The sequence below is a fragment of the Chenopodium quinoa genome, unplaced genomic scaffold, assembly GCF_001683475.1.
Source record: "Chenopodium quinoa cultivar QQ74 unplaced genomic scaffold, ASM168347v1, whole genome shotgun sequence".
NCBI classification, from domain to species: Eukaryota; Viridiplantae; Streptophyta; class Magnoliopsida; order Caryophyllales; family Amaranthaceae; genus Chenopodium; species Chenopodium quinoa.
In genome coordinates this window covers 583,669-606,049 of record NW_018744878.1, presented here as the reverse complement: position 1 = coordinate 606,049, position 22,381 = coordinate 583,669, and the positions used below count along the sequence as shown (strand labels likewise).

The 22,381-nt window shown below is 32.9% G+C and overlaps 2 protein-coding genes and 1 long non-coding RNA gene across 3 annotated transcripts; 1 reads left to right on the top strand and 2 right to left on the bottom strand.

The window, feature by feature from the left end:
- Positions 1-1,132: 1,132 nt before the first annotated feature.
- LOC110705288 (cytochrome P450 CYP72A219-like) lies at positions 1,133-5,220 on the bottom strand. Its single transcript, XM_021883125.1, has 5 exons — positions 4,836-5,220; positions 3,474-3,694; positions 2,903-3,147; positions 2,389-2,764; positions 1,133-1,702 (listed from the first exon to the last, which is right to left on the bottom strand). The coding sequence occupies exons 1-5, from the start codon at positions 5,107-5,109 to the stop codon at positions 1,271-1,273; spliced, it is 1,548 nt and encodes a 515-aa protein (XP_021738817.1). The 5' UTR covers positions 5,110-5,220; the 3' UTR covers positions 1,133-1,270.
- A 5,215-nt stretch (positions 5,221-10,435) lies between these two features.
- On the bottom strand, positions 10,436-11,453 carry LOC110705287. Its single transcript, XR_002508058.1, has 2 exons — positions 11,174-11,453; positions 10,436-10,640 (listed from the first exon to the last, which is right to left on the bottom strand). It is a non-coding gene; the product is annotated as an uncharacterized LOC110705287 (long non-coding RNA).
- A 706-nt stretch (positions 11,454-12,159) lies between these two features.
- On the top strand, positions 12,160-15,757 carry LOC110705286 (probable S-adenosylmethionine-dependent methyltransferase At5g38100). Its single transcript, XM_021883124.1, has 3 exons — positions 12,160-12,411; positions 14,438-15,091; positions 15,382-15,757. The coding sequence occupies exons 1-3, from the start codon at positions 12,337-12,339 to the stop codon at positions 15,742-15,744; spliced, it is 1,092 nt and encodes a 363-aa protein (XP_021738816.1). The 5' UTR covers positions 12,160-12,336; the 3' UTR covers positions 15,745-15,757.
- Positions 15,758-22,381: the final 6,624 nt, after the last annotated feature.

Here is a 22,381-nt window from a genome sequence, read left to right as displayed (position 1 = left end):
GTTGGACCACAAAATCATGCCATCTTAAGATCGAAACCACAACCCTAATAATTATAAATTAGAATGTTATACATACTAACAAGATATAATATAGTTATGCTAATTTTATCTAACTGTTTTACAATGGAATCAAATTTGCCTAACACCTGTTTCATGATGAATAACAGTCTGATAAAGTCCCACAGCTAACTTGAACAGCATAAGAACAGGTATGAAGTAAAAGAACACAATAATGAATAACAACATACCACAGAAGGGGGATCAATGACACCTACACATTTTCCATCCTTAATTAATTAACTCCAGGTGAAGTATCAGAATCCCTGCAAACACTAGTGCATGTGAAATACTGAAAAATACCAAAATATCTGAATACTTTCACTTCGAAAAATACCAATCAAGTGTTGTCCTCCTTCGCATTCACATCTATCATACTTGGTCAAAGAACACCACAGTCAAAATTAGGCGTGATTACTGAAACCAGAGTACCAATTTCAATTCAATGGTTGATTAAGTTGCAGCTCAAAGAATAGAATCATTCTACCAAATGTAAAGACATAAGTCTGGATTAAATATAATTAAAATTGGCTAATTTAATATATATCATCCAAAATAATTAAATTTAATTAATACTCCTCCGTCCCAATTTACTCACAATGGTTTGACTTTTTGCACAATTCACATATCTCCCTTTGATTATGTTTTTTAACTATTATATGAAAGTTAATGTATTATGTAAGATGTTGTTGGATCTATTTTAATATATAGTTTTTTAATATAAACTTTTTATAACTTATATAAATATATAATAAAAGTTATCAATGGTCAAACATGAGCTTAAAATGTTGCAAATAAATTGGGACAGAGAGAGTAGTCAAATAAGCCTAAGTCAATATTTTGACTTTTGACCTATATCAAATCTGATGTGGAACTTATATAAATTTTTCATGTCTACACCATTATTACTAGTAAGTGTGTGCGACGATAATCCACTTGACTTTATATTTTTTTGAAATTTTCAGTCAAATAATGAAAATTTTACATTATAATTGCTAGATATATTCCATCCCTTTTATGTGTATATACAAACCTTTGACGAGGAAAAATTGAAGAGGCGGGTGAAAGATGAGAATTAAGGAAAATTAACAGCAATACATTACATACATTATTTGAGGAATATTGCAATTTTTGTGAGCAAACAATTAAAGACAGCCTAGTGATATACTATATTTTATGTTCTCATTGCTTAGAAAGACCATCACCAATTGAACTAAGCTAGCTTACGAATAATGACTTGTGCACCACGTAAAGGTTGAAGGGTCATCATAAAATAAGGCATATGATTATAAGAAGGTGAAAGCTCGAAGGAAAAGCGTTGAAGCAACATAGACAAAGCCATCTTAGCTTCAAGCATGGATAGGTTTTGCCCAATGCAAACCCTTGGGCCCCACCCGAAAGGGAAATATGGAGCCGGATCTTTATCGGATGCCTTTGAAACCCCCTCGGAGAATCTACTAGGGTTGAACTCAAGTACGTCTTTTCCCCACACTTGTTCATCTCGATGAAGGCATGGTGTTGGGATGAAAACATGGGCACCACCAGGGAGTTGTTTATCTCCCAATTTTGCCCCTTTCTGACCCGTGGTTCGGATTATGCTCGATGGCGGATATAGCCTTAATGTTTCTTGCAAAACCATGGTTACCTACATACAACACACAACAATTACAATTTTACAAACTATCAAGGTCATCACCAGCCTATTTGTACAAAATACAAAAAAACAATTATTGGGCCTAAAATAATTATGGACATTTTGTGAAAAACTACCATATAAAACACTTTTTTTTTTTGCGAGAAACTACCTAATAAAAAAATGTTGTAACAAAGTACCTTATAATATAGCAAATGTCTACCATTAGTTGGAAAGTCACCGTTGACTTTCATTTTTCGGCGTTAACCACATCACGTGATTTTGATTCACCCTTCCCCTCCTTTTTTTCTTAATTGGCACGTGACATGATCAACCCCGAAAAATAAAAGTCAACAATGACTATTCGACCCAAGGTAGTCTCTTACAACATTTATCCTTTTATTAAGTAATTTCTGACAATATTTTTTTTATTAAGTAATTTCTCGCAAAAAAGTGCTTTATAAGGTAGTTTTTCACAAAATGTCCAATAATTATTGAGTTTCTATCTTTATAAACAGATCATTTACAAGTTTAATTGTTTCTTACATGCATGTACCTTTCATTATTTAGCTTATTCATACCATCATTTTAATTTTGATTTGTGTATCAGAGTATGTATACATTTAAAAAATTAGAAGCAATAATATTAATTATAACAATAATACTTGTAAAAAAGAAAATTAATAATAATAACTTACCGTTTTGAGACGACTTAAGTCATCAAAGGAAGGTGCTTGTTCACGGCCAAGAAGTTTAAGTACTTCTTCTCTTGTCTTTTCTTGCCAATCTTGATGCATGCTTAAAGCTACAATAGCCCAAGTGAGCGAATTCGCAGTCGTCTCGTGCCCAGCAAAGTAGAATAGCTTACATTCTTCGATAAGCTCTTGTAATGTCAATCCTTTACCCTCTAGCTGGCTGTTAAGATTTGATTGTAGCATCAATCCTAACAAATCATCCTTCACAATTCCATCCTTTTCCATGACTCTCGTGCGCTTTTGAATGATTCCTTTCAATGCAATTGTCACTTCTTTTTGGATTTGTTTCATCCTTGCATTTGTTTTCGTAGGCAAATGCCTACATTGAGGTTCATTTGTACGTTAGTAAAATAATATTGCTCGACTCCACGTAACAAAGAATACATCTATTATAATAAGTGGGTTCAATTGACCTATTGACTTTCCCTCTAAATTAAAGGTAATTAAAAGTGGTTACCTTAAGAATGGAAATGTCGCCATATAGTACATTTTTGCAAGTAACTTTGATTGCTCATTCATGAGTTGAAATACACTACTTCCTTCTTCATAATTGCTGCCAAATGCCACATTTGATATGACATCTGCTGTTAATTTTTTAAATTCTGAGAAAACATTAATTTCACATGAATTATTTGCTCCTAGAACTCCCTCCCATATCGAAATCATTCCTAGTGTGCATTTTTGTATCGATGGCACCATTCCCTGGCAGAAAATTGCGAGACAAGTTATTACATACATGAAAATGTACATATATAATTCATACCGTATAGCTAGAGTAATATAAAATTTAGTTGCAAATAAACACCCCTAAATCAATAGTGTGCAGTGGGACAAATAATCACGATAATTATTTTATAATTTTACACAAGTGGTAATTTTATAATAATCACGTTCAAATAGAGTAAAGTCCGCCTTAATCAAGAATTTATATTGTCTCTATAATTGACAATTTGTATAACTATTGTTATTCAAATTTCCTACTCTACAGTAAATCACAAAGACAAAACGAAAGAGCATAGCGTAAAAACCTGTAACTTTGTCATATGGAAGGCTGGACTGAGCAACTTTCTATGCATGACCCATTTATCTCCATTCAAAGATGATACACCAGCAACAAAGAGTCTGGTGAAGCCATTGATTTCTGGTTTACGAAATTCTCCGGACTTATTCGTTAACATTTCTCTGATCAATTTTGGTTCCATCAGCACTATTCTTGGCACTGTCCCCGTCCAATAAAAGAACATTTTACCTATTTCACGTACATATATTAAAACAATAATAACAAGATCCCACACTAGGGGTGGCAATTCGGGTCAGCAGGTCGGGTTCGGGTCAGATGTCGGGTCGATTTCGGGTTATGCTTAGAAACTATTAAAAATAGTGTAAAACTTAATATTATTACGAAATATGAAATTTGGGTCAAATCGGGTTGAATTCGGGTTGTTCGGGTTCGGTTCAGGTCGGGTTCAAGTCTCTCTCAGTAACTTCGGGTCGGGTTCGGGTCGGGTTTTCGTGTCGGGTCAGGGTTTGCCAGCCCTATCCCACACGACTACTATACCTTTTTCACAAAACATAGTGGTTCTAAAACGCCACATTTAATTACTTCATGTCTTAATGCCTAAATTCAGGTGGCCTTAGTTTCTTGCCTTCTTGCCTGCTTCCTCTCTCTCTCCTTTCCTCTAACAAAGCTTGTGACATAATTAAGAACTTCAGGTGATGCCCGAGTCACTGTATTATTTTCATGATAAAAAATCCTTATTAATATTTAATTTTGATGAAATGGGAAGTAATATGGTAATAGCTTAGTGGTAACATAATAGAATTTAAGCAAAGACTTTGTGTTCAAATCTTGTAAGATCCATATTTTTAACATATGGAATGAAAAACTCGATTAAATGAGGAGAGTGTCACGTGTCACCTAAACTTATTTAGTAACGCTTTTTAATATATAGTATTGATAACAACGAGTGATAAATTATTGTATTAATGCATTATATGCATAGTTCCACGAGTTTAATCAAATGCACAATAAGATTGTTATATATGAAAACTATTTATATGATTATTATAATAAAGCACTTCTTAAGCTTAGCTTTAATCAAATGCACAATAAGATTGTTATATATGAAAACTATTTATATGATTATTATAATAAAGCACTTCTTAAGCTTAGCTTTAATCAAATGCACAATAAGATTGTTATATATGAAAACTATTTATATGATTATTATAATAAAGCACTTCTTAAGCTTAGCTTCGAGGGTTAATAATTTTTTAAGCGAAGTTGCCACAATGACACAATGATGCGGGAATTTGGCTAATAGTGGTTAATTAATTATGAGACAATGCCAAGGAAATATGCAACATTTGTTTAATACAATAAAACTTACCATAAATCTTCATTAAATGGGACTCAATAGGATTGGAACATGATATAATATCATGAGTTGGAGTTTTAGGCATGGAAGTAATGCCTTTAATCTTCAATTGCTTTAGCTTATCTTGTTCACCACCCCATAATTGGTAAGTAGTTCCATCAATTCCTTGCTTCCTTAACCATTTTTCTTGCCATTTTGGCTTCAATACTAAAGCATTTACCATTTGCACTATAAAAGCTACTACAAACAATCCTAAAATTACTCCCATGCCCATTACAACAACCATTATTGTACAATTGTTGTTAGTGTTCCCTTCTATTTTCTCGATTACTATTTTTGTGTTTAAAGCCACAGTAGTAGGTTGTCTATTTATATATGCAAGTTTTTGTCCAACTCTACTTAGGGCCTGCTTTCTTAAGCTTATTTTAAGTTCAGTTCGGCTCCAATCAGTTCAAATCTGTTCAGTTTCTAATTTCCTTCTCTCATAAAATATTCATCAGTTTAGTTCAGTAAATCAGTTGATGCCCTTAATTACTCTTGTAGCCCCATAATATATGTAGTTCCCAACAAGTTTAACATCAACACGGTTTAGGTTTGGGTCAAGTCTTTTAACTCGTTTAACATCAACACGAACACGAACCCGATATGACACGACCAGTTCGACAACCCTAGCTTGATCACCTCGTGTACCGCATGCACCATGCATGGTTCTTCCGATCCCTGAGCTTACCATTAGTAGTGCAAACAGCAAAGTTATGTCAATGTCCCCCTGGCAATGGACGATTCCACGGAGGAAGTAAATATGCTACAATATATATATTGTATATTCCACAAACAAACAATAAGTTGAATCTTACCATGCATATTATTTCTTCATTAAACGGCCTCAACAAGAGGGTATACCAATAATTTCAACCATTGTAAAATTGTTGTTAGTGTTCGATCTCTCTTTTATTTTCTCCATTACTCACTATTTTAGTGTTATTAAACCTGATTGATGTCTATTTATGTGCTTGTCCAACTCTAATTACTTATTAATTAATAGGAAAATTTGTGAGGAAGGTCCTTTTAAGTAGACCTTTTTGTGATAAGGGTCCTTTTATAAAAAAAAGTGGCACAAAATTAAGGTCTTTATATCATATTTAGGTTGTGAGAAGGGTCCTATGACCATTTTCCGGCGTTGACTTTTTTTATTTCCTGACAAAAAAAAGTCACCTCTAAGTTCCCTTTTTTCTCCATCCGATCCTCTTTTACCTCGTTTTCCCCCTTTTTTTCCCTATCAAACCCTAATTTCTTAAAGCAATTAACACCAAATTAAAACTTCAATTGTAATCCCATAAATTAAAATTGAAGGATATTCAAAGTAATTCAAGGCTAATCCTCCCCACAATGAGAGAAAACAGAGAAAAAAAAAGGGAACTTAATAAGTCACGTGCTTTACACGTAGCTTTTTTTTACCGGAAAATTGTCAAAGGACCTTCCTCACAACTCAAACATGATATAAGGACCTTTTGTGCCACCTTTCCTTTTTTTATAAAAGGGCCTTTGTTACAAAAAGGTTTACTTAAAAGAACCTTCCTCGAAAATTTTCCTAATTAATACAAAGTATTTTTTTTTTTAATCACGAAGTACCATTTTTTTTTAATATGTATGCTTTTTTTAAGTGTTAACTTTGTGATTATTATTTAATTATTTTTTAGGTTGAGATTTGGTATCACAGTTCAACCTCACCAAAGCCACTATTACAAAAAATACATAATAATAAATGATAAGATATATAAATCGATGAGGATCCGGGTTCAAATCTAATCCCTTCTTTTAAGTGAACTCATATTGCATCTACATTTAATCTATCAGCTTATTTAACAGTAAAATTCTATTACTAAACAAGTTTTGTTAGCTAATTGAATAATTAAAAACATTTTTCCCGTGCATTATTGATAAGTTTTTATACTTTCCCGATTATAAGCTTGAAATTTATATACGTTCTTTATTTTTCAATTGATGAATCCGTAATCAACGTTGGCACACAAATTAATAAAAGGGAAAGGGGTGAAGAAATTAACATAACTATTGTGCTACACTGCTACAACTGACTATATTGTTTATCAATAAAAATATACATGTAAAAAATTTTAAATATTAACAAACTATCTATCTTTTATAAATTTTTTAATAGTAACTCCGTTACAGGTTATATGTGCAACGATTTGACATAAAACAAAGAGGGAAAATGTATAATCGTTGCACATAACCTGTAACGGAGGTAGTATTAGCTCTTATCTTAATTAGTTAAGACCTGTTTACTTCAGCTTAATTTCAATTCAGCTCTTATCTTAATTAGTTAAGACCTGTTTACTTCAGCTTAATTTCAATTCAGTTCAATTCAGCTCAGTTCAGTTCAGCTCATTCAGCTCATAATTTCCTTTTCTAATAAAATATTCATTTAAGCTCCAATTAGTTCAATTCAGTTCAATAAACGTAAATATACCCTTAATTTATCTAAAATTATGCATCAAATATACACTGCAAGACTTTGGAAAACACTAAGGGGGTTGGAAAAATATGTCACTTATGAATTGTGATCAAAATGCCACTCACCGTCATGAACTCATGCAGACTGCAAATGATTATGAATTGTGATCAAAATGTCTAAAAATGAACAATTTGCAGTCATGCACTCATGCAGACTGCATAGGATTAAATCACTGACTCACCGTCACCGACTCTACCATGAATTTAATACGGTAGTAAGCCATCCTCGTGTATACTGTATAGGCGTATAGCGTGTACATTGAAAATTAATTTGCAAAGATATTTTATGATACTTGTAAAAGAAAATATATATGGACTACTCGTATATTTTATTGTAATAATTTTTAATATACGCTAGGGTTTCGAGGGTGGTGGGAGGTCAGGCGGCGGTTTTTGGGGGAGAGGGGGATCGTTTTCTAGGGTTTGCGGAACTAGGGGTGGTTTTTTCGGGGGAGGGGAGATCGGGGCAAGCGCAAGGAGCGGCGGCGAGGGCCGGAGGAGGTGCGGCGAAGGGCGGGGGACGAGCGACGGTGCGGTAGCTAGGTTTTGCGGTGGTTTGTGTGGGTAGTAGGATGGTGGTATGGTGGTGTTGGGGTGGATAGGGAATGAAAATGAAAATACCTAGGGGGTGGGGAATGAACTTAGAAGGATTTGGGGGAATGGAGGGGGTAAAGGGAATAGGAAAAAACGATTAACAAACAGCAACAGAGGGAATCAGGGTGGTTGATTCCCTTTTCCTTTTATAAATACCCCAACCAAACGGCCCCTAAGAAGAATAAGAAGGAATTAGGGAAAAGTAAACCCCCCAACGTTTGCTTTTACTTTGGAAAAGAAATAGAAAATTGTACAAAGACGTTTGCTTTTACTTTGGAGTATTATTTATACTATACATTAAAAGACGTTTTAAGTCAAGTCAATATTTTACGTGGATTTTTTCCGATCATCTTTATTAGTTATTACTCAATATCATTATACATTTCAAAAAATAGATATGGTGTATATGATTTATACAAAGTACACAATACAAACTCTTAATCTCAAGGTTAAATAGTACGGTGTAGAAAGCTAACAACTGTAGGATTATATCATAATATGTGGCTTTAATAACAAACAATTGTATTATTCAATATATTTACCTTTCTCAGATAAACCACCCAACATATCCCCCAATTTTTTGTTTCTATCCAATTTTCTTGTATCTACCCCTATCCTACGTAAATTACTATGTAAAGTTTTAATAAATATCATTATTTACTTTTAAAACATTTTTCATATAAAGGTCTTTTAAAAACATTATACACTACCTCCATTACTCTTAGGGCTTGTTCTCTTACATTGAAATTCAGTTCAGTTCAGTTCGGTTTCAAATTTCCTTCTCTTATAAAATATTCAGTTCATTTCAGTTCAGTTCAGTTCAGCTCAGTTCAGTTCAGTTCAGCTCAATTCATTTCAGTTCAGTTCAGCTCAATTCAGTTCAGTCAATGAGAACAGACCCTTAGTTGGTTGTTATTATATATATAATCATGTTCAACATAGGATTATCATGTTCCGCTAGTTAATTAAGTCAAACTATCAAGGCTAATATGCTTAATGACTATCATGTTCATTATAGAAAAGTAGTCTTTATTAAGGGTCTGTTCTCATACGTTAAAACTCAGTTCAGTTCAGTTCAGCTCAGTTTAATTCAGTTCAGTTCAGTTCAGCTTCTAATTTCCTTCTCTTATAAAAAAATTCATTTCAACTCAGCTCAGTTCAGTTCAGCTGAGTTCAGTCAATGAGAGAACATGCCCTAAGTCAATTAATTAAGTCAAATTAATTAAAAAAAACATATTTGGATCCACCAATATCTATTTTTGGTTGGTAAGGAGAAAAGTCCTACTAAGTCTGAACTTCTCACAAATCCTTACGGCATAGATAAACGGCGTAGGCACTTTAAAATGTATGTGTAGGGGGGAGGGGGTAAGAAAATCCCCACCTCAAAGTGTCACTAGTAGATTTTTATCCTACTACTAAAGATTGTGAGATATAAACTTTGTCACTAGACCAAGTTTGGTTGCATCTACCTCCATGTACATGTACATATAAGGTTTTGTTAAAAAAAAGGAAAATTTAACAACAACAAACCAACCTTTGTCTCATTCTCCCAAAATGGACCAACCTTTAAATCTTCCCAAAATAGACAGAAGTTTGCATTTTTCTCCCAAAATGGACCAAGCAGGCCAGGTCACCCTACCTGTTAAGTAGGTAAAAAACCACTTGTCATTAAATCATTGGTCAAAGGTTTTTTTAATTTTTAATATTTTATTTTGATAATTTTTTTAAAAAAAAATGGAAAAAAAAAAAAAAAAACCTTTCCCACCATTTCCAGCCACCCTCTCAACCTTCACCACCATCACTTCCACCCACTACACCACTACCTATGTACACTACCAGCAACAACCACCATAGAAACCAACATACCAACCACCAAACTACCGAAATCACCATACCAACCAACGAAATTACCATACCAACCCATCCGAAAACACCGAAATCACCTACCAACCCATCAAAAATACCAAAACCACCATACCAACCCACCAAAACACTGAAACCACCATACCAACCACCATACCAACCCACCCCACTAATACCAAGATCCGAAAACCCACTACCCAAAACCTTCCATAACCATCCTATCACCACCACCAAGATCCGAAACCCACCTACCGTAACCCTTAATTTTTCAATCTTTCGATTCTTCTTTCTTTTTACATTACACTACGTGAAAAAACGCATTTGGCACCGGTTCAAACCCGGCCTAAGGCACCAGTTTGAACCCGTGCCTATGTGGGGGGTGCCAAATACCCCCCTTTTTGGCACCGGTTCAAAACCGGTGCCATAAACCGGTTTTGGCACCGGTTAACCGGTGCCTTAAATAGTTCCGCGAAATATATTTTTTTTTCTTTTTTTTTTTTTTACTTTTTTCTTGCAATAATAATAAAAATAATATACAAAAAAGTTAACAAACATCAGAAATACGAACCAAACAAAATGGTAAAATACGGAGTCTTTGATCGAAATTGTTATATTCAACATCAAAACAATTGTAAATCACATTATATTCAAGTAAATTGTTATTGTACAATACAAAAAAAAATTAAAAAGTTACAATGAATTATAATGAAATTCAACTCAGAAATTGAAATTGTAAAACAATAAAAAAAAAAAAAAATTACAACATCAAAACAATATTCCAAAAAAAAAAGTCTTGAATCCTTGAATTGTTGCATGAATTAACACCTGCATCAATAATAACCCAGAAATTATTAAAACTCAAAAAAAAAAACGAGAAACAATAACCCAGAAAACTCATGCATGCAAGAGAAAGAGAAAATCAATATAGAAAACCCAGAAAACCGCACAAATATTGAATTAATAATTTCGAAAATCTGGGTTTTCGAAAATCAATTAACCCCAAAACTTTCGAAAATCAATTAACCCAGATTTTCAATGTTCAGGCCAAAACTTTCGAACATCAATTAACCCCAAAACTTTCGAAAATCAATTAATCCAGAAACTTTCGAAAATCAATTAACCAAGAAAAACAATTAACCCCAAAACTTTCGAAAATCAATTAATCCCAGAAATTTCAAAAAATCAATTAAGTGCAAATTTACAACAATCAAACCCAAAAAAATTAAGGCAATGAATTATAATTACACCAATCAATTTTGAACAATATTACAACAATCAAACCCAAAAATTTAAGGCATATAACATAAATAATTAAACCCAGAAACCCTTACCAATTAAACCCAGAAACATGCACTAACCTCAAATTTGACCAGAAAATAAGTGGACTTGGTGGCGGCGGTGGTTAGTGGCGTCGGTGGTGGTGGGCAGAAGACAGAAGAGAGGTCGGAGATCGAGACATAAGAGGACAGAGAGGACAGAGAAGGGAGAGAGGACAAAGAAGAGAGGTCGGAGAGAGAAGGAGGGGAGGAGAGGAACGTCGGCGCTGCGCGATCTAGATCAGAGGAGAAAGAAGGTGAAGCGGATCGAGATTAGAGGAGAGAGAAGGAGAAGCGCCGAGGATAGAGAATGAGGAGAGAGAAGGAGGTAGGTTAGGTTATATTAGGGTATATATATATAAAGGAAAGGCCGGTTTTTTTTTTGGAGCAACGGTTCAGTGGCACCGGTTCAAACCGGTGGCCTTTTTATTTTTGGTACCGGTTTGAGCTGAACCGGTGCCATTGTTCTTGGTCTAAATCCCCGCCCAACTGTAGGCTGGTTTTTGGCACCGGTTTGGCCTGAACCGGTGCCAATTGGGGGTTGCCTTTTTGTATTTTTCTACTAGTGTTAATTTCTCACTGTTTTTCGATTTAAGGATTGTCGGTTTGGGGGTTTAATGGGGAGCAAGGTATGGTCGGAAAATGCAGTGGAAAGGGGAGGGGGAGTGGTGGTTGGAAAGGGGATGGTCGAAAATGGGAGGTGAAGCCGTGAAGGGGGAGGGGATGTGGTGGCCAGAAAGGTGGAGGATGGGGTGGTTGGTCGTCTTAGCACTGGGGTAAGGGAAGAGATGTCTGATATTTTTATTATATATATATAATTATTTTGTTGAATTTAAAAAATAATTAAAGGTTTTTAATTAAAAAAAAATGACCGGTTGTACAGGTTGTTAGTTATTGGGTTCATTTTGGAAGAAAAAATGCAAACTTTTGTCTATTTTGGGAAAATTTAAAGGTTAGTCCATTTTGGGAGAATGAGGCAAAGATTTATTTATTGTTGTTAAATTTTTCTTAAAAAAAAGACTGTATTAGTCGTGCATAACATGACAAGGAGTATTGCATTAATTGAGAATGGAGATATAATTTACTTTTTATAGAAGTAGTTTTATTATTAAAATTGAAGAGCTTGGCAACTCAAGTAAAAGGGAAAAAAACATCAACACTAATTTAATCTTCTAGATAGAGAAATACCTTCACTAAAAGTAGAGATGGCAGCAGTAGAATCATATCCGATGAAGGGAGGAGATGGCACCTTCAGCTACGTCAAGAACTCCAGCTTTCAGGTACAATACATATTTAATCATCAACTAGTTATATCACATTATCACTCTTTTAAATTAAAGTCCCTTCATTCCTTTTTGTTTTGATTCCTTTTTACTGTAATTATTTATCGATTTTTATGAGAAAATACATACGAGAACTTGTTTATTGGTTTCGAGAGAAAGAAAAAAAAAAACTTGATAATTTGTTTGAACATTATAACTAAATAGCCAAGTTAACTCAGCTCGTACCTTTTTTTTCGGGGTTATAGTATAGTAAGGGCATGTTCTCATACGATTATTTTCAGTTCAGTTCAGCTCTAAGTTCAGTTCTGTTCAGCTCTAATAAGTTAAATTCAGTTCATTTCATCTCTTAATTTCCTTCTCTTATAAATATTCAATTCAGTTCTAATAAGTTCAGTTCAGCTCTGCTCATTTTAGTTAATGAGAACAGACCTTAAGTAACATAAGTCTTCTATACTTTGTGTATTGAGATTCAATATATTTCTAGTCTTGTTATATATGGAGTATATTGGCAAGTCGGATTAGGATTGGTGCATGTTAGTAAGAAACTAAGAATTGTGTCAAAAAAGTGATCCTTTTTTGAATGGTAGGTCGTTGGAAAATTTAGTCTAATGGTCTCATATACTAACCTGCTAATACCATTAGAGATTTTAAATAATGAGCCACTAATATTATTAGCGTTTCATTATTTAAATCTCCTGTAAGAAATAAGTTTTGATTCTAGCATTATCTACGACAACCACTCTATCTCTAGGTACAGATTAGTTTGTTTGACTAACATATTATGCACAATTGCACATGCTAAGTCACGGTGACGTTAATGTTAATAATTAATCTCTCTGTCCCTTCAAGACCTCTTTTGGTTTTTGTGCGGAAATTAAAAAAGTTGTAAATTCTTTAAAACTAATGATTAAAAGTATAAATGTGCATGTGGGGTTAGAGAGAGATAGAGAGAAAGAAAAAGTAGTTAAGAATAATTAAAAAGATAGAAAGAGAAAGTGTTGGGAAATAATATTAAAAATAAAAAAAAGTAAAGGAATAAATTCATAAGAAGAGGTTAATAGTGTCAAAAAATACAACATTTAAATAGAAAGAGACATTGTAATTTGATTTACCCAAATAAGAAATGAGTCTTTATATTTAGGGACGGAGGGAGTATCTTGAATTTAAATGAATTTTACTACTCCTCCTGTCCCTCTTTTGCCCCATGGAAAATGAATGGGTCAATCTTCAAGAAATATGATCATAAATTATCAATAAGTGATAATATAGTCATTGTATATTTTATTAAGGAAATTTTGACAATTACCACCTTTTATTATGTCCATTTTAGCAATTACCACCTCTTTATTTTAAAAAAAAAAAAAAAATTACCACCTTCTATTTTCAAAAACATCAAAAGTGAAAGGGGGGATGAGAATCGAGTTAGGAATGAGAAATTTGAGGGAAATAGGGAGGGAAGGGAAAGAATGGGCCCAAAATAACGTCATGTGGTAGTTGAGAGGCAAGAAGGTGGTAACTTTTGATGTTTTTGGAAATAAAAGGGGGTAATTTTCAAAAAAAAAGGGGGGGGGATAATTGCTAAAATAGACATAATAGTAGGCGGTAATTGTCAAAATTTCCTTTTTTTTAATTTCAAGTTTTTATAATTTTTACGCATGCAAAAATGAAGTCATATGTGTTTTAAAACATGTGTTGAAGAGCATAAAAAGTCAAATGGGGTAAAAAAATTAGGGATATGAAGTACAATCAAGTACCCTGTAGTTTGTAGTAGATCTATATGCATATATATACTGCTTGATTTTAAAAAAATAAAGTTAAAACTTTATTCTCCACAATGTACATGAGAAGAATTTGAGTGGTTTAATTTGACGAGTTGTTAATTGTGTAAAATGTTGCTTATCTTATTACAATCCATCATGAATTCATGATTTATTAATGATGCAAGAAATTGCATAATATTAGTGTTCACTTCTCTAGTAGTAATATAAGTAGTCAAGTACTAATGATTTTGAAACCAACACAGAAATCTGCTTCAAGTGTAGTACAAGGGCTAATATCCTCAGCAATCACTGAGAAATTTGATGTCAAACCATCAGCAACCCCGACGACGATCCGTTTAGCTGACCTTGGCTGCTCAGTAGGACCAAATACGTTCACTGCAATGCAAAATGTGATAGACACAATCAACACCAAAGCCAAATCCTTGTCTTGCCAAAACCCGCAATATCAAGTCTTCTTCAATGATCATGTAGGAAATGATTTCAACACCCTCTTTACCTCCATTCCCTCTGATCGTGCCTACTTCTCAGCTGGTGTGCCCGGTTCCTTCTATGGCCGTCTCTTCCCTGACTCATCGCTCCACTTCATCCACTCGTCGTATTCTCTACAATGGTTGTCTAAGGAGCCTAAGGAGTTGGTTAACAAGGAATCTGAAGCGTGGAATGGTGGGAGGATCCATTACACTAGTGCTCCGCGAGGTGTTGTGGATGCTTATGCTAGGCAGTTTTCTGAAGACATGGAGTTGTTCTTGGGTGAAAGAGCGAAAGAGCTCGTTGTTGGTGGGATGATGGTGCTCATTATGCCTTGTATTCCAGATGAAACTGTGGCTCATTCTCAGGTTCCTGCTGGGATCATGTTTGACCTCTTAGGTGCTTCCCTAGTGGATATGGCTCAAGCTGTAAGTACCTTTCTTTCTTTTTGTTTTAATGAATCAACTAGGTAATGCCCGAGCTATGCTTGATTTAATTGATTAGATTGTTTGATGGCTAATAAGACCTCGGCATAACTTATTTGCTTTCAGGTGAAATGAAATATTACAATGTGTTCATGATTAAATTTTGCTTCTAGTTTACATTCAAAAGTATTAGTTTCCAATGTGTTTGTGATAGTACTAACAAAACTGGTTCAAGATTTTTCTAAGTAAACTTGTTTTTTTTTGTCTTTCTTTCTCTTCCCTAATGATTTTAGGGAGTCATAAGCCAAGAGCAAGTAGACTCCTTCAACTTGCCAATCTACAGCGTTTCACCAATGGAGATGGAATCCTTAGTAAAGAAGAATGGGCGATTTAGCATTGAGAAAATGGAGTTAACTGATCCAACTTCAGGAAGAAAGAATAATGAGGGTGGTTCTAAGACTTCGGGTGATGGCAACGCAATAGCGAATCACTTGAGAGCTGGAATGGAAGGAATTTTGTCTAAACATTTTGGCGTTGAGAAAACGGATGAACTGTTTGAAAGGTTCTCTAAGAAGACCATTGAGTTTTCTGATAAGTTCAAGTCAAGCCTTAAGCAAGGAACTCAGTTGTTCATTGTCCTTGTCAAAAAGAATTAAGCTCCTTTTATAATCATTTCGTTCCATTGTTTTTCAGAAATTATAGGCCTTGTTTGGCAATTGGCTGCTGGCTGTTGGCTGTCGAATGATTTGACTGGCTATTTGTATTGACTTTTTTTTTGGTTGTTTGACTTTTTATTAGGTGATGCCCGAGCCATGCTTGATTTAATTGATTAGATTATTTGATGGCTAATAAGACCTCGGCATAACTTATTTGCTTTCATGTGAAATGGAATATTACAATGTGTTGTTGATTACATTTTGCTTCTAATTTACATTCAAAAGTAGAAGGAAAAATTCCCTGTTTCTCATGGGGGCATTTTCGTGAATAAATCAACAACTTTTTCATTATTGCGGGCTCCACAGTTGAATAAAGTTGTTGGTTTATTTACGAAAATGCCATGTGAGAAACATTTGTTTCTCAAAATGGTTCTCACCATGAGAAGCTGGGACATCCTCAAGTAGAAGTTTCCAATGTGTTTGTGATAATACTAACAAAACTAGTTCAAGATTTTTCTAAGTAAACTTTTTTTTTTCTCTTCCCGGATGATTTTAGGGAGTAATAGGCCAAGAGCGAGTAGACTCCTTCAACTTGCCAATTCACAGCGTTTCACCAATGGAGATGGAATCCTTAGTAAAGAAGAACGGGAATGGAAGGAATTTTGTCCAAACATTTTGACATTGAGAAAATGGATGAACTGATTGAAAGGTTTTCTGAGAAGACCATTGAGTTTTCAGATAAGTTCAAGTCAAGCCTTAAGCAAGGAACTCAGTTGTTCATTGTCCTTGTCAAAAAGAATTAAGCTCCTTTTATAATCATTTCCTTCTATTGTTTTTCAGAAATTGAAGTTTAAACATTTTTTTTGGGCCACAAATTTCAAGAATTTAGAAGTCTGTCTCTTGTTATAATGGGCTATATTATTGGGCCGGAATACCAAAAGAGATAGGAATTGATTAAGCTAGTTGTAGTAATTGTCTTAGTGTTTAAACATTTTTATTTTGGGCCCTTTGGGCTTTGTTCATCTTCAAGAAAGTCCATCTGTTGAATGATTTTGGGAGGGGAAAAAAATAACCACAACAACAACAAACGAATTAATTGTTAACAAATGACAACCATGGAAATAAAAACATTACAAATCAAAGAATAATGTTTTACCTTCCATTTGCCAATCACCGTGTTTCACTGATTAAAATTATAGTTTGATCCTCCAATTTTAATTCTAAACTAGTCTTCTTTCAAGAAGGTGTGCCAAAATTAGTATTAGATTTGTCAAAACCAATCTCCCTATTTGATGGTATAACTTCCATTTACAATGAAATCATAGTTAAAGTAAACTAACATTATGTTCTAAACAAAATACTTTGTAGATAAGCATGATTAGGACCTGTTCTGATACGATTATTTTCAGTTCAGTTAAATTCAGCTCCTAATTTCCTTCTCTTATAAAATATTCAGTTCAATTTAGTTCAATTTATTTCAGTTCAGTCAATTAGAAAAGACCCTTAGTATAGTTTGAATAAATAAAAAATTAGTTGTTTTATTTAAAAGAAAAAAAAAATTAAAATGTCTAGTATCAATTGGAGGTGTAGTTTTGTCTTATATGGTTAAAAAAAAAAATCTTCCCTTTTAAATTTGTTTGATTAGTCGGCATGGTTATCCACTTCAAAGTCATGCTGTTTGTATTAGTTGTGATATGAAATGTCACCTCCGTTTCTTTTTTATTGCAATAAAACAGTATTATTGGTGAGACATAAAATATTCCTTTGTTGCAAAAACTGATACAATATATAATTCAGTGTAAAACTCAATTATATAGAAAATATAATTAAATACTCCATATAAAATGCGGGATGGAAAATGTAATGAGCAGCATGACTAATTGACTATATATAATAAATAGACAACTACTGAATAATAATCTCATGTTAAGTTTGAATGAGTAAAATAAATGTCCCTTCTGCCTCAGTTGGGACTTGGAAGTTGAGACTAGCAAAGTAGTATTATAAACTTCATTAGTGACTAACATGTAATAATGGAAACCCTGATTTGATACGAAGACTAAATAATGGAGATGATAAAATAGATTCACAAAAATAAATTTTTTAATCTAGTGAGTAGTGACTTATACCAATAGTACATCCGGCCGTTTACTCTAACGTACTTTAATTTATTTTTTGACGTCCAATTTTTTTGTTTTTGTAACACATTTATATTTGTTTTAAAGTGCTTTTTTTGCCCGCCACAATATATGTATACGACAAGATGACACACAATAAAAACCAGTAATCGAAAATCTCTGACCGACTAAGTAACCCCTAACCGCATAAAAAACCTCACCAAGTAACCCATGACTAATCGAGTAGCCTCCGGCTACATCACCGCATGATCCCGGCCCCCTAAGCTAATCTATCTTTTATATGGAAACACTGTTGAAAAAAAAAATTTCATAAAAATAAATAAATTAATTAAAACAAAATTTCTAATTACAAGAGAGCCCATATGTCAACATTGAATTTTTTTTTTCCTGATTAAATAAAATTCCAAGATAATAAATAAATTTGTTAATAAATGAAATTGACTTCATAAGAAATTCTTTTAAATCAACTGATCAGCTTTGACAATTTATTTTTATATCCTTCTAAAAGAATAATTATTGTTTATTTCATGCAATACTATTTTAAGTTTATTATTTGAAATGTCAACCATATAGGAAGTCAACTATTTGACATATGAAAATAATTCCTAGGGAAACAAAAGAGTGGAGTGCAAATCTCAGAAGGCCTGCGACGCTTGAAAAACAAAAAAATGACCGCTTCTCACTTATAAGCTTAATTATGTTTAACATAAATAATAAGTTTAAAATAATCATGGATTATTTTTGTTTAATTAATTGAAAAAAGTCATTAGTACATGAACTTGATCATGGTTTATTAGTTTACAATTGTACTAAGCATTATTTTATGTGCTATGTTGAGTGAGCTTTTGGAGTCATCAAATTTTTAAAAAAGAAAATTATACCTTTACCCTAAGATTAAGAGAATGAATCCGCAATCCCGGAAGTAAAGTAAAAGCAATTAAGTATATAAATTATGGATAATTTAGCTTAAAAAAAGTAAACAAAAGATAATTTGATCAATAATCATGATTTAATTAAAATACAATATTGATTTTGACTTTTAATTTTTATTCGAATAGGTTTGAGTAATTGATATAGGGGGACTAGACCATTTTCTAAGTAATTTAGATTAAAAAAAAAAAGTAATAGTTGACTTATAAGGAGAAGATTAATTATGAATTATTAGCATTCAGTAGTATCACTATCACAATTATATAAATAATAAAAATAAAAATTACAACACCCAATTAATAAGTTGCATTCCATGAAAATTCCCATCAAAGGCTTTAAAAAAGAAGTCTACATTTCTTAAATCTATAACATGTTTAGAAAAAGAAAATTAATTAAACGTCTATGAATGATAAGTTTTCATCGGACTAAGCACAAGGCCGTATGTAAAGAGGGTTTTAACTACATAAAAATTTAAATTGATAATAGATGGAATAATTAATCACATACCAAAGATACATATAATAAAAATGTAGTCATGAATTAATGTCAAAGTATTATAATTTAATAATATAAAAAAAAAATTCAAATACAAATGAGTGAAATGATTATTATTATTTAAATTTTCACAAATAATACAGTATATGTTACAAAATTGTTCATTTAAATATTATTATTATTATTATTATTATTATTATATATATATATATATATATATATATATATATATAACCTTAAGATTATATTACTCTGTATTATTTCCTACTAATCCTACATATTTAAGCTCACTTGATTAGTTCATTGCTACATGCCTACGTACATAGCTTGATTGATGAAACAAATATTCAATTTTATTACATCAAATGATCAAATTATTACTGTATAATTTAGTTAAATGTATGTAAAATAAAATATTTGAAAGTAACATGAAGTTATAATATCATGATTCAATTTATTTACCCAAAAAAAAAAAATAATCATGATTCGTTCAATTCGTGCAGTTTTTCACTACTTTTTCCTCGAAAAAATATCATTATGTACTTTTAAATTTTGGGTCACTTTCTACTTCTTTTTTAGTCCAAAGTGATTTAATTTTGTAGGACATTTTTTTGGCCTAAAAAAGCCCAACAAGGAGGGAAGGCAAAAACCCAGCAAAGAAAAGCACTCAAATTGTGCAGTGTAACACTATTACAACTTCTTTTTTTGCATATTTCGCGTCTTTGTGTCACTAAATTTAGTACGTTCACGTATGAATTTTACATGTGGAGGTTATCAAAAGAATTACTTGTGGCTAAAGCATATTATTGAAGAAGATTTTTTTTCAATTTTTTGGGGGCAAATTATTGATAGCTATTTGAGTAGTGGAAGCAAGGGGCAAGAGCTCATTGTTGATCTTTGGGATTAAGTAAACGACTCAATCTCATTGTTATGTTGGCATATTACTCATACCTACTAATTGATGTACCTGAGACACATTTCCTCTAGCTCCCTGTTTTTCCGCCGGACCACACTCTTGACCTCCGATCGAGCTACGAGCACGAGTAGGTAGGTGGCTAGGGGGGCCGGGAGATGAGTGCGGTATCATTTTAGTCGCGTACTGTGATTATAAAGATAGCGTGGATGGTTGTGATGGTATACTCAAAATAAATATGGTGATGAACACCAAAAAAAAAATTGGTGATTTTTAAAAATGCTTTAAATATAGAAATATTATTGAAATTATTGAGGTAGGAATTAGAAATTTGGATTTCATGCATGTGGTGCTTGAATAAGTGTACATATATTTAGCATAACTTCTTGGTTTTAATCACTTCATTCTTCATTTTTTTTTATTTTTTTTTTTTGACATGAGCTCAAACTTGATTCTAATATCACCTACGTTAAGTTGTAGTAATTATTGAACAAATTTGTAAGGTGATGAACTTTTCATTTGATTTATGTAAAACCATGTTCTTTAATTTATTTCAAATTTAAAAAATGTATAACCCAAAAACTAATAAAAAAAATAACATTGAGATAATCATCAATAATCTATAAGACTTTGTCTTAATAATTAGGAAGAATGATTAATTTGTACAACAAATGCAGTTGTGAATAAACATATAATATTTTTTTATATATATATAAAATTAGGTGAAGAGATAATAAAGCCTAAGTATAAATTCTTTATTTTAATTTACAAATTAGAATTTTATTCTTGTCGATTATCTTTTTTCTCTTACTACCTTATTTAGTTTACTAATCAAGAAGAGTTTTATTTAAATGTGTATGTAGACATGTAGTGGTTCTAGGGGTGGGACTTTTCAAACCGAACCGTGAAACCGCCCGTTACCGAACCGAACCATCACGGACTGATCCGTTTATAAACCGATAAATGTAAACCGAAAACCGAACTGAACCGTTCAATATCAAACCGAAACCGAATTGAACCGCTCAATGTCAACCCGTTACGGACCGTAAACCGATAACAAACCAAACTGCGCAAATCCGAACCGAAACGAAACCGAACCGAATGGTTTATAAACCCGTTAATGACCCGAACCGTTTATAAACCGAAACCGTTTAAACCGAAAAAAAAACCGTTTAAACCGAACCATTTGTAACCCGCTAACCGTTTAAACCGACCCGTTTATGAACCGAAACCATTTAAACCGCACGTATAAACCGAACCGTTATAATCCGCTAACCAACTAAACAGAACTGCCATAACCCGTTAAACCGTTAAAATCGAACTGTTTTCGAATCGCAACCTGTTTAAACTTATCCAATTACAAACTGCTTAATTCAAATTGAATTATTTACAACCTAAATGGCTAAATAGTAAATACAATTAAATAATTAATGTTAATAAATGTAGATCTAATCAAACGGCTTAGGTTTATACAAAGGTTTATATCACCTAGATCTAGGCCAACGACATTATTAATATCGTTTTAGATTACTTATTTATTTTAATTACAAGATATATCATTTGTATCTTTTCATTCCAGTAATAAAGTCCACCCAAATTATCTTCATTGTTCCTTGATATTCATGATCATCCAATAAGATAACATAAGATTGGAGATAAATAACATTAAAATTAGAGTAATATCAACAAGCAATTAAAAAAAGTCACCATTTTCATTGATTAAAATTCACAATACATATACCAATACATAATGAAACTACTATCACTACTACCCAGATTAGATTTCAGATTTATCAACTGAAACATCATCAAGTTTAGGGTTGCAAAAAATGATACATGATAAGATGAAGGGAGGAGTGAGAATGTGAGTGATTTGGGAGCAGAATCTTGAAGCAGAATCTTGAAGCAGCAGCCCAGCACCCAAGAGCAGAGGAAATAGCAGCAACAAGCAGGAACCAGCACACGCAATAACAGATCAGCAACTTATCCGAAGCAAGGAATAATATAAGCAGAAGGGACTCAGCAGGAACTTATTTTTGTTTTTCAAAATTGCTCTCAGATTTACGTTTATCGTATCATCACTGAGCAATGGCTGTTTTAACTTAAAACTTGTAAAATGCTGCCAGCAAGTACATATACATTGAAGTCTCAACATAAATGA

What these genes read in the sequence shown, in the direction of transcription:
- LOC110705286 (XM_021883124.1), top strand. Translation starts at nt 12,337, where the DNA reads ATGGCAGCAGTAGAATCATATCCGATGAAGGGAGGAGATGGCACCTTC. An exon ending in TCAAGAACTCCAGCTTTCAG is followed by an intron (nt 12,412 to 14,437) that starts GTACAATACATA and finishes AAACCAACACAG; the next exon opens with AAATCTGCTTCAAGTGTAGT. An exon ending in TAGTGGATATGGCTCAAGCT is followed by an intron (nt 15,092 to 15,381) that starts GTAAGTACCTTT and finishes TAATGATTTTAG; the next exon opens with GGAGTCATAAGCCAAGAGCA.
- LOC110705288 (XM_021883125.1), bottom strand. Translation starts at nt 5,109, where the DNA reads ATGGTTGTTGTAATGGGCATGGGAGTAATTTTAGGATTGTTTGTAGTA. An exon ending in TCCATATGACAAAGTTACAG is followed by an intron (nt 3,148 to 3,473) that starts GTTTTTACGCTA and finishes ATTTTCTGCCAG; the next exon opens with GGAATGGTGCCATCGATACA. An exon ending in GCGACATTTCCATTCTTAAG is followed by an intron (nt 2,765 to 2,902) that starts GTAACCACTTTT and finishes ACCTCAATGTAG; the next exon opens with GCATTTGCCTACGAAAACAA.